Source organism: Cynocephalus volans, chromosome 4 (genome assembly GCF_027409185.1).
Source record: "Cynocephalus volans isolate mCynVol1 chromosome 4, mCynVol1.pri, whole genome shotgun sequence".
Classification (NCBI taxonomy): domain Eukaryota; kingdom Metazoa; phylum Chordata; class Mammalia; order Dermoptera; family Cynocephalidae; genus Cynocephalus; species Cynocephalus volans.
This window is the reverse complement of record NC_084463.1, coordinates 166,194,430-166,205,909: the sequence shown is the minus strand read 5'-3', so window position 1 is coordinate 166,205,909 and position 11,480 is coordinate 166,194,430. Positions and strand designations below refer to the sequence as shown.

The window sequence follows — 11,480 nt, the reverse complement described above, 5'->3', positions numbered from 1 at the left end:
GTGCCTGGTACAGAGACAGGCCACCACCGCCCTGTGCTTGGTTCTGGTGGTGGTTGCTGTGCTCCTTATGATCCCCGTGGGTTCTGGGCTTGGGGGAGGCCTGGGGGCACACACGCACATACTTGCGCTCAGTCATTCGCAAGCAGTGCCATCGGAGGTGATTTCTGTGACTAGCCTCACATGAGTATCAAAAGACACCAGGGCTTGATGGAACCTTAGATATTTTTCAGCTCAGATGGGGAAACTGAGGCCCCCAGAGGGAAAGAAGGGCTTGCCTGGGGTCACATGATCCTCATGCAGCCCTCACACTGCTTTTGAGAGAGCCACCCTTGAGTGACACTGCTGTGGCACAGCCGTTGGGCTGTACCCCAGTACCCCACGCCAAGGCCCAGGACTGTGAGAAGCAGGGCACAGACAGATGCCGGGCTGGCCCTGCCTGCCAGAGGGGCCTCTGCAGCAGACGGCTTTGTGGACCGTGCAGCACCAGCCCAGCCAGATTCTGTCACCAATAGTTGTTACCAATCCAGGTCCCCTTGAGTGCCCACCCACTCACTGCCTGCCAGGCACTCGGCACAGCATCCTCCCGGCTCCTTGTCCCCACTGCCCGCAGTGGAAGCACTGCCAACCTCCTTCCCCTGGGACGGAAAAGGGCTTCGTCTTGTCACACAGGTGGACGTGGTAGGGGTTCTCCCCAGGAGGAGAGCTTTGGGGTCTGAAGTCAGGCCTCCACAGGTTTCATTCCCTGGTTGCCACCTCCCTCCTCCCTGGGCAGCTGGGGAGAGAGGTGAAGTGACTTGTGTATCTAAACACATCTTGAAGATCGAGGGGCACACCCGCCCTTGTCCCTGACCCGTGGGGGCAGCCAGCGCCCTGCTTTTGGCCCGTAGCACCCTCCAGACCCGTGTCCTGCCCACGGCACCAGCAGGAAGGCTGCTGGCCCTTCTGTTTTTGCTATTTTACGTCACCCTTTCCATTGTAAGCCATAATTTTCAGAGGTTTATAGGTCAACTATAAAAAAAATAAACTTCTCCTTTTTGACGAAAAGGGAGCACTTGGAAACCAGCAGGCCGGTGGGGTCAGCAGCGTGGGTGCACCAGGATGGACGCAGCCTCAGATTCTTCCACGAAGCCCAGTCGGAGCCCACCCTTCCCTGTCCCCTCCTGGTCCCAGGGCGCCTTCCGTCCCCCCCCCCCTTGTTTTCCACTTTGTCCCCTTCCCCCCTCTCCGCAGACCTTGAGTCTGCCCCTCCCCCACCAAAGAGGCGCGAATAGACTTCAGGAGTCTAGTGGCCCAACCCTGGGGGACCTCGGCCCACGAAGCTGGGGACCCTGGAGCAGTCAGGACTCCACCTTGTGCAGCCCGGGGTGGCGGGCAGTGTGAGTGGTTTACTTGGAACAAGGGAAGCTTGTGAGTCGGGGTCTTGGGAGCATGTCAGAGTCTTCCTACAGCCCTGCACGTGGGGGGGTGACCTGTCCCTAAACAAGGGGTCTGGAGCAGGTGGGTGTGGGCCAGGCCTAGCCAAGAGAAAAACCTCCTTTCCTTTTGGAGGGACTCTGTAGAAATTAACCTGAGGCTGTCCCCTGACAAGGGGCCACTTAGACCCACTGTCGCCCTTGTCCTATCTACCTAGCTTTCCAGCTTTGGCGGTGTGGGAGGAGGGAGCTGGAGGGCGTACAAGCACAAACAGACTAGGATTGCAGCATTTTTCGGCCTCTTTATTTAGAACCCGGCGGACGAGGGGCCGGGGCAGTGGTACAGACGGCTCAGGAACCATTTCAACAGATTTGTCTTCAAGTTCAAATAATAACAGTAATAATAAAAGACAGCGAAGCGCGAAGAGACTGCAAGCTAGATTGGGCATGTACGCGGCTACAGCTTGTGGCGACCCCTCCCCCAGAGTCCGCTACGAAAACAAAGTTACACTTGATAACCAGGTGCGGGTGATAGGTAGGGCCTTTGGCATAACCAATAACCGAGCTACTGCGTGGCAGAGCGATCCACGCCTCGACATAAATAGAAAATATAAGTTAGTATAACTTTAAAAACTTTTTGTACAAATATACATGGTTTTTTTCTTTTTTCGGTTTTTTTTTTCTTTTTCTTTTTTTTTTGCACTGAGTTTCAGCAGAGATTAAACATTTTATATAAATGACTCTTAAAGCTTTACACCTTGGGACCAGTGTACTCCTCGTGCAGAATACATTTAGATATAAAAAGACAATACATTGCACAGTTTTCGAATTTTAAACACAAAACCGAACGCTGCTCTGCGGCAGCTGCCGCCGGTTGCTGCTACATGAACGGTCCCGGCCGAGGCCCAGCGCTGTTCCAACGTCCGCTGCCCCAGCAGGTTCGCTCGGGGCTCTTTGGGCTCTAAACTGCAGGGGGGGAAAACGTTCCGGTGAGCAAAGACACAAGGACCCGCGGGGCGGGCCCTCCGCGCCCCCAGGCCGCCGTACTCACCTAACTCACCGCAGCCTCTTGCGCGGGGTTTGCTCCGCCGCGCCCACCCCATTAGCGGCGCTGGGAGAGGGGCACCCCGCGGGGACATCGCCCGATGACTTGGTCTCGGGCGCAGATCTCTTGCGCTTGGCAAAGAAATCTGCGGGCGACAGCGCGCGGCCGGTGGGGAGGGGCCGCCCGGGGGACCCGAGGGGGGACCGGGAAGGGCTGGGGGCGCCGTCCCCGCCCGCGCCGAGGTCCGCGGCGGGTCAGCTTTGTTTACGTCGCCGCGCAATGTGCTGTGTAAGCATTTCCCCTTGTCCCGCGGCCAAGCCCCCCGGGGCCGCCTCTGCGCTTAACCCCCTGGGCGCCGCGCTCACCGCGCCCGGCCGCGCCCAAAAGCGGGCTCCCGCGGCCAGGGGCGGAGACCGCGCTCCGAGGGGGTCGAGGGCCGGGGCGCCCCTCCCGCGCAAGCCGCTGGAAAGCGCAGCGGCGCGGAGGGGAGGGGGCTGCGGGCAAAGCCGCGCCCTGGGCGCAGCGGGCCCTTTAATGCCACGGGAGGAGGCGGGGACCGAGCGAGGCCCCCGAGGGCCGGGGAGACTGGCCGGCCGGACAAAGCGGGGCCGGGCTGGGGCGGGGCCGTGCGGGACTCACCGGAGATGAGAGGCCCGGACAGCTTCTTGATCGCGGCGCCGTTGGCGCTGGCGGCGGCGGTGCCGGCCGCGGGACGTCCAGAAATCCCCGAGTGCAGCTGGTCGGCGACAGGCTCCTGGCTGCGTTGCGCCTGGTTCGCGCCCTGCTCGGCGCCGTCCTGAGGCACCGCGTCCTGGGCCGGGGCCGGGGCCGGGACCGGGACCGGGGCCAGGACCGGGGCCGGGGCCGGGATCGGGGCCAGGACCGGGGCCAGGATCGGGGCCAGGACCGGGGCCAGGACCGGGGCCAGGGCCGGGGGTGGGACCGCGATCGGGTCTGGGGGCGGGGTGGACGCCCCGTCCGGAGCGCTGGATGGCTGCTCCGGCGCCTCCTCGAGGTCGTCGAGGGACTCACCATCCGACGGCTCGAGGGGCGGGCTGACAGCCACGGCGACCGGGACGGTCCGGGGCGCCAGCTGCAGGCGGCAGTGCCCCACCTGCACCGTCTCGCGGTAGAAGGCGGGCACGGATTCGCTGTCCACCTCGGTCCACTGCAGACGCCCAGGGCCGCGCAGGGGCACGTCCTGCTGGAAGTTGTAGTCCCAGCGGTTCTGGTCCTCGGCTTGCAGCTCGGCCAGGCGCATCTGCAGCTCGCGGCTCAGCTCCTCGTGGTCCACGGGCCCGAAGAGGCTGCGGCAGGCGCTGGTGCGCGCAAGTGTGGGGAAGGTCCCACGGGAGACAAGACGCTCCATGGCTGATGTGCTGCGGGGATACACGTCGGACATGGCCGGGGGCTGCCCGAGCCCAAGCGGGGAGAGAAGAGAGGACAGCGAGAGAGGAGGAAGAAAGGAGGACAGGAGGAGGGCGGAGGCCGGGCGCAAGCGGGACCCCGCGCCACCCGAGTCTGCGCTCGCAGGGGCACGCGGCGGCTACCTGGCTGTCAGCTGGTGGACTGCTCCTGCGAGGTCTCGACGACTGGCAGCCGCGCCCCCTCAGTGCCTGCTCGCTCGCTCGCTCTGGGATGGCTGGCACCCCTCGAGCACAGCGCACTTGGCCTGTGGAACGCCCAGCCGCCCGCGCCCCCTTTATACGCGCGGGCCCCACCCCCGCGCGCGCGGGCCCCTCCGCGATTAGCATAATGTAGTATTTTCAGTTTCAACAACACCGCCCGGATTGGCCGAGCCGCGCCGCCCCCGCCCCGCCGGCCGCCCCGCCCCCGCGCGCCTCCCATTGGCCGCGCGCGCACCCCCCCAGGGCCGGGCGGGGCTTGCGGCCGGGGGGGCGGCCGGCTGATTGGCGGGCGCGCTGTAGCGGGGGAAGGGGGCGGGGCGCAGGGCGGGGCGGGAGTTAAAGAGCGCGGCGGGCGGTAACGTGACACCGCGACGCCCCGCCCCCTCGCCCCATCCCCCCGCCCCCGCCCCCCGCCGGCTCCTTTGTCTGCAGGCGGGGGCTGTGCGGCGGCGGCGGCGCGCGGGCGCCCCCCGAGGCTCTGCGCGGCAGGGGACGCGGCCCCGGGCAGGCTCGGCGTCCGGCCAGGCCCCGTTCGCCGACCCTGGGCCGGACCCCGCACGCCCAGCCCTGTCGCCCGCGCTCGCCTTCGGGCCTCCTGCGCCAGCCGACGGGGCTTTAACGCGCCGCTGCCAGTTCGCCCCTGGCACGAGCGGAGGGGGTCTTCCCTGCTGCGCCCGGGCTCGTGCGCCTGCGAGGGTCCCCGCACCTGGAGCCCTAACACACCTGCCGGCCCTAAGGCCCTGGAGCGGGGACGGGGTGCGGGGTCAGCTCTCCTCTTTACCCGAAGGGTGATGTGGGGGACACCTTGACAGCCTGCCCTTAGCGCCCTGGAACTGGGGTCTGGAGCCGCGATCTGTGGGGTCCCGCCCTGCCGGCCCAGCCTGCTCAATAGATGGGAAACGGTGAGCCCCTACTGGACTATGTCCATCGTGCCACAAACCGGGGGCCCAGTTCCCCTCAGGCTGGGGTCAGGCCTGCCCAAGCTGGCTGGAGGCTGTTGTGCAGGATAAAAGGAAAAGACCTTCCTGGGGTCACAGGAGAAGGGCCTGTGAAGGACCGTGCCTGTCCCCCACCCACGGCGCTTCGTAGTACAGCCCCCCGGAATCACACGGCTCTTATCCCAGAGGGGCCAGACTCGGGGAGACCATTATTTTCTGCCGCCTTCCTTTTGCTCAGCTTGTCGTGGGGCAGGGAGCCCAGAAAACGCCTGAGCCCCTCCACGAGCCAGGAACAGCCCGGTGGAGAGGGGGACTGCCAGGTACCTGTTGGAGGGTCTGGCAGAGCCCTGAGCTCCCAGCCCCTGCCCAGCGTAAACTCTAGAGCCAGCGAGCAAGCCTTGTGGGAGGGATGGAAGTTGAGGCAGACCCAGCCCCAACCAGCCCTGGCTACCCCTCAGGAGGGTTCCAGGACGCCCCAGGGATGGGAGGCTTTGATAACATGCAAATGTGGTCCCAGGAGGTCTTCTGGGTCTCAGGGAGGTGAGGTTTGAAGTGAAGGGGGGAGCAAAGTAAACAGGAGAGGGTGTCAACCCTGGTGAGAGACAGGGTGGGTGCTCCTCTTGGCTCTTGATAGGACCAAAGACAATGATTTGTGTTGATTTCTTATTCTTTTCTGTACACAGTACTCCTAATTTCCCCATAACAAGCACAGACGTCATTTTTTCTCTTCAGAACAATAAAGCAGAGCTGATGGAGCCCCCTAGGCCCCATGAACCCCTCGAACAGGGCTGATAACTTTTCTGGGTCTGCAGGAGGCAGGGCCCTTCTTGTCTGGCCCCTGTGCCAGGGCCACGCTGGCCTCCTGGGAAACCATGAGCACAGGGCCACAATGTGTAGTGACCACGTAGCCCCCAGGCTCTCCCAAGAGGTTCGGAGACCCAGGCTCCCACGTCTAGGAGGGCGGGCTGGGGGGAAACGGTCCACCCCCAGTCCTTAGCCAGTGCCGAGAGCTGCACAGGGTGGTTTCTGTGGACCCCTTGTTTGACCCTCAAGATGGTCCTCGTAGGGTAGGGCTGCTGTCATGCTATTTTACACGGGAAGCAACGGAGACTTCTGGGTCAGCTGCTAAGGCCACACTGCTGGGAGAGAACAGGGCTCCAGCCCTCCCGAGTTGCCTGGCTTTCTGGTTTGGTTTCCACTTGGGCTTCTTTTATTTTTCCACCTTACCAGCGGCAGTCAAACCGGGTCCCGTGGGGCTCTCCCTCTGTCAGCCTCTTTGGAGTAGGGGAGGGGACTTTCTCCAAGTCTGTGACTCTGAATTCCATCTTATTAAACCTGCCAGTCCCGGGAATGAGCTGAGCCCCCCCCACCCAGAGCTGGGGTCAAACCTAGAAGAAGACACACTCCAAGAGCTGGGGGTTGGGAGTCCAAGGCCCGGCACTGAGAGGAGGCCCAGTCCCCCACTGCAAGGGGCTGGGAAGCAAGCAAACATCTGTCTGGGTACAACAATCAAGTTCTATTTTTGTAGTTGAAAATATATCCAAAGAAAAGAAACAAAAGGAACAATATTTGTGCTCGGTGTTGCTGCAGAGAACAGAACTGAGCTGGGGAGTGCTTCTCCCCGAGGGCTGGGCTTGCTCAGCAAGGCTGGGTTTCCTGGGGCTGCTCTAGTGCCTTAAATCCTTCGTGCACGGGAGTGGGGGGCCGCTCGGGGGTGGGGGGAGGGTGGGCATCAGCACGAGGCCCCCGGCTGGCGCCTGCTGAGAGTACACAGGCTTATCTCCTGAAAGTCTTGCCCCCGTCCCAGCAGCGGCAAGGATGGCCGTGTGTTCTCCAGCCCTTGGTTTTCCTTTGCGCACACAGAAAGACCACATTTCCCGGCCCCTTTGCATCCAGGTGGGGCCGCGAGTGGAACGTTGGCAGGAGTACTGGGCCACTTCCAGGCAGGCCGCCCAGACGCCCGGACGGTCCTTGCCTGCCCTCTGGTGGCCAGAGTGTGCAGGGAGGGCCCGTGGGACCCCACGAGCCAGAGGGGAGATGGGCAGCCCCTCCAGCGCCTCCGCACCCGTGGTGGTGCCTGGGGTGGGAGGGAGGGGTGACTTCATGCACCCCGAGCCCCTGGAGAGTGGGGTCCTGCGATAGCAGCTAGCACTGCTCACCCCAACCAACACACACAGCATGGGTGTGTCTCGGTTGGCATTTTCTAGATGAAGAAAGAGGCTTAGGAAGATTGAAAACTCCAGCTCACAAGTGGTTAAGGCAGGATTAACCCACATAGTCTGACTCCTCACCCCACCCGCAGGCCTGACTACTACCCCCGAATGCCAGGAAAGACCGAGGAACAAGAGACACAGCCCAGCCCTCGTGGAGCTTGGCTCCTGGGGAAGTCTGGGTGTAGATACATCAGCTCATTTCCCCAGGGGCCACTTCATGCCAGTCCTCACAATGCCCCCCATGCTGGCAGGTGACGCTATGGGCCCATTTTACAGCTGAGGAGACTGAGGACCCCAGAGGGAACTACGTCCCCCCAACTTCTCCCAGCCAACGAGTGGCAGGGCTGGCCAGGGAGTCCTGTCCTCAGCCACATGCTGCTTCCTGACGGCTGACCTCTGTGCCAGGTCCACACCTGGGAGCCCCAAACCTCCATTCTCCTGGGTGTGTCCTCACAGCTGTTTCCCTGGCGTGAGCTCAGATTCCATCAGGAATGTGTGCCTCAGTTGGCTTCCGAGGGACAGGGATGGCTGTCCAGAGCCAGGCTTATCCCTAACCCAGAGCCCTGGAGATCAAAGTCTGGGACATAGGGCACCTGGCCTGGGGCAGGGACGAGGCTGAGCCAACGGCCCCTCGGGGGGGTTACCAAGAATGGGGCTGGGCTCCTCTCTCCCCTCTGACCCTTGATCAGACCTGCCTCAGGCTGTTCCCTGGGTTCTGTGGCCACGAGTTGTCTTTTCAAATAAATTAAAGCCTCTCAGAATTTTCCATGGAGACATGGGCCACATGTCACGCATGGGTCACGGAAGACTGGAGAGTGGAGGCACCAGGTCAGAGGGAGTAGGGCAGGGGCTGGGCCACATGCAGCCACTCCTGGAAGCCCCAGGGGGTAGCTTAGGGCCGGTCTTGTCCCTCCACACGACCTCCCGCTGCGCTCCCAGGGACCTTGCAAGGGGTGTCCATGTATCCATGTGCCCCGCCCCCCCGGCTGCCTCCCCAACTGGCAGTCCAGGCGGTGCCCCTTTTGAGGAGGCCAGAGAGGTATCACAAACGATGCCAGCACTAGCACACTGGCTGCCTCCACCTACACGGCTCGGGCCCTGCCCTGCACTGGGGCTGGGCTCCTGGGCTACTTTTATCCTTCCAGGACCCTGGAGAGGGAGGCGTCTGTATACCCATTTTGTAAGGGAGGAGACTGAGGCTCAGAGAGGCTAAGCAGCCTGCCTGAGATCACCCAGTCAGGGGCAGCACTGAGACTTGAGGCCGGCTCTGCCTTTTGCCTGGCCCTGACCCCTCCCTCAGACTTCTGCAAGGGGCCGGCGGCCATGAAAGCAGGGGAGGAAAGAATCAAGGATCCGGGTGACCCTCCTGACATCCTCCCACCCCAAGCAGTGTAGCCAGGTGTGGAGCTGGGGTCTGACCCTGCCCAGGATGGCTTCGAGCCGTATCACCCAGCGGCAGGTGCTTGGACCAGGCCCTGGACAGGAGCTTGAGCCAGCTGTGCACTGATGGCCAAGAGACCCGGGGGAGCCCCGCACCCCTGAGCCTCCACCTTCTCCATACGATGGGGTGGGGAGCTGTCCCACCGGGAGGCCCGAGGGGTGTGGGGAGTTACAGATTAACCAGCCAGCCCCCAGCAGCAGGCAGCAGGAGGCACAGACTTGGCAGGGGCCCAGCGCTGGGGGCAGCGAGAACGTCCCTCCCGCACCGGTTCCCGCGCTCAGCTCGCCCCACCCCCACCTCCAGGACGGGCTGTTCTTGGGGCGGCTGCCAGGCACGTCCTCCGCAGGTGCTGGCCTCCCCTGGTGACGCGGCCACATGCCGCGCAGGCTCCGATTACAGGGACTGCCTTGTGCTCGGGTCCCGGCCCTGGGGTCCTTACTCCACAGGAATCAGCAGGACGGGTTGGGCAGGACCTGTGGGGGGTGAGCAGGAAGAGGGGGCAGCTGTGCACGGGTGCAGCAGCCCTGTCCCCCAAGCCGGCCCAGGCCGCCTCGTCTCGGGTCTGTAGGAGAGGACCGCCTCATCCCAGCCTGCCCGGGAAACCCAGCACCACTGGCCGTCCTAGGCTCCAGACAGCCCCGTCAGGGTGGGGAGGGGTCTCCCGGCCTAGGGCGCAGGCAGTACAGAGGAAGGTCTCAAGGGCACACGGGGACCTGCGACAGACACCCTCTCCAGCCAGCCCTGAGCACCACCAGGACTTCCCTCCTCCCCACCAGTAGGACACGGACGGCAGGGCTCCCCAGGCCCAGGGGCTCACTCTGCCAGGGCACCAGCAAGAAAACAAATCTGGTATGGGCAGATTTCCCTTCCCACAAAGCCCCCGACTTCCTGTCGGAGCTAGTGGGGCCGCCCTGAGTCAGCATCTTCTGTCTACAGGAAGCACCAGGGACCCCAGGCCTCCAAGCCACCCACCTCCCACCCTGCTTCCAACACCCATGCCATGGTGTTCAGAGAAACAGGAGGCGTGAGGGTCTCCACTGCACGGAGGGGTCGCCCAAAGGAAGCAGGCAGAAGGCCCCCAGCCCCTGAAGACTGCTGGGACCTCAGAGAGCTTCCTAGGCCTTAAGAGAGACTTTATTACAGACATGAATTGAGCACCTACTGCATGGTGTGACCTCACTTAATCCTGTGACATCTCTGTGCAGGAAACTGAGGCCCAGAGAGTTGGGTTACTTGCCCAGGGTCCCACAGCAAGTCAGGGACGATGAAGGATCTGGCCCCCGCCCTGGGCCCAGGCCCTTCCCCGGCTGCCTCTGAGGTTAGGGAAGGACGGAAGCTCGTCCGTCATGCCTCCTCCTGCCATCTTCCTGCCTCCTCCCAGCTGGGCTTTGGAGGTGAGGAGCAGTTTGCCGGTCACAGCACAGAGGCCAGGGGCAGACACCCCGCCGGCCGAGGGCTGCTCAGCAGACGGGGTGCACGTCCCCTCCTTCCCCGGCTGGCCGGGCACCCAGGACAGGGGAGAAAGGGCTGAGGCGCGGGTGGCCGTGCCCAACAGGGGCAGCCCCGGGGCCCCGCCCGACAGACCAGCCTGGTCCGGCTTCCCGCCTGCAGGAGCCCTGAGGACCAAAGCTGGGCGCCTGCTGCCCCCTGGTGTCCGCAGACGGCACAGCCGCCAGGAGCAGCTGGCCACCCACCGGGGATCCCGGGCGTCCCCCACGCCTCGCCACCTCTTCCTGCTTCACACCTGCAGGGCTGGACAAGGCCTTGACCCAGGGCCCCAAGTCCCCTCAAGTCTAAGATGGGGGTTCTGCCCAACGTGGCCGGTCGGAGCTGTGCGGGGCCAAAGCTTCATTTTCAAAAAATCCCCAACACCCCTAGGTGCTGGGGGGCTGTCACACCCTAGTGGGACCCAGCACGGTGGCCTCTCCTATCTCAGGGGGCGAGCAGGGGGCCAGGGGCCGGGGCCCGGGAGGGGGCGGGGAGAGGAAAAGGGCCCGCGCTCGGACCCTGCCCCGCCCTCCCCGCTTCCCCTGCTGCCCTCCGCCCCCTCCTCTGCTCCTTCCTCCTTCCTCTGCTCCCCACCCCAGCTCCTCCTCTTCCTCTTCCTGCGCTGTCCCCGCAGCCCGGCCTGCAGCCCGGTGCTGCCGGCCTTCGTTCCCCCCGTAGAGCTGCTCCCCAAAGCCCCCGGGCAAGCTGGGCCTCTCGGTCAACCTGCACCTGGGCACCCCTGGTTGTCAGTGCTCCAGGGGCCTGGGTGACCACGTGTGAACACACACACACACACACACACACACACACACACACACACCCCTCTTCAGGAATAAAGCGCAGCTGGGCTCGACGACAACGAAAACAGTAATCATAACTCCCTCTTCTGTTCTGGGCACTGGGGGACTGGCGGTGATCGGGACAGACACGGGCCCTCCCAGGAAGGCGTGCCTGGCTGGGGAGGTGACCGATACAGGCCCCAGGGGTGCAGCTCCTCAGGGCTGTTGCCCAGAGAGTCAGCAGAGGATGGGAGGAAGGGGCAGGAGGCTGGGCATGGAGGGCCTGGGGCTGCAGCCCAGGAGATCACAAGTGCCCTGCAGCACTCACCCAGTGAGAGGAATGGGATGGGGAGCAGGGGACGGCACTGCCTGGCCAAGGGGCGAACCTGTGGGCTTTGGAGTTGGGCAGAGCGACTGCCTCTGGCTGGCTGTGTGTCCTTGGGCAAGTTGCTTAACCTCTCTGTGCCTCTGCTTTCTCATCTGTAAGGCTCCTGACAAGGCTTGGAGGCCCTCCCCTCAGGGTGCCACTTACCCTT

General features: G+C 63.8%; 1 protein-coding gene across 3 annotated transcripts; it reads right to left on the bottom strand.

Annotated features, from left to right (window-relative positions):
• Positions 1-1,702: 1,702 nt before the first annotated feature.
• On the bottom strand, positions 1,703-4,120 carry CDKN1C (cyclin dependent kinase inhibitor 1C). 3 transcript variants are annotated; one of them, XM_063092897.1, is made up of 4 exons: positions 4,008-4,120; positions 3,097-3,836; positions 2,464-2,602; positions 1,703-2,378 (listed from the first exon to the last, which is right to left on the bottom strand). In XM_063092897.1, exons 2-3 carry the CDS (start codon positions 3,824-3,826, stop codon positions 2,469-2,471), a joined length of 864 nt encoding a protein of 287 aa, XP_062948967.1. In that variant the 5' UTR covers positions 3,827-3,836; positions 4,008-4,120; the 3' UTR covers positions 1,703-2,378; positions 2,464-2,468. The 3 variants fall into 3 exon arrangements, with proteins under 3 accessions (XP_062948967.1, XP_062948966.1, XP_062948968.1); XM_063092896.1 differs by lacking the exon at positions 4,008-4,120 and having other exon boundaries at positions 3,097-3,859; XM_063092898.1 differs by lacking the exons at positions 2,464-2,602; positions 4,008-4,120 and having other exon boundaries at positions 3,097-3,859.
• Between the last annotated feature and the right edge of the window lie 7,360 nt (positions 4,121-11,480).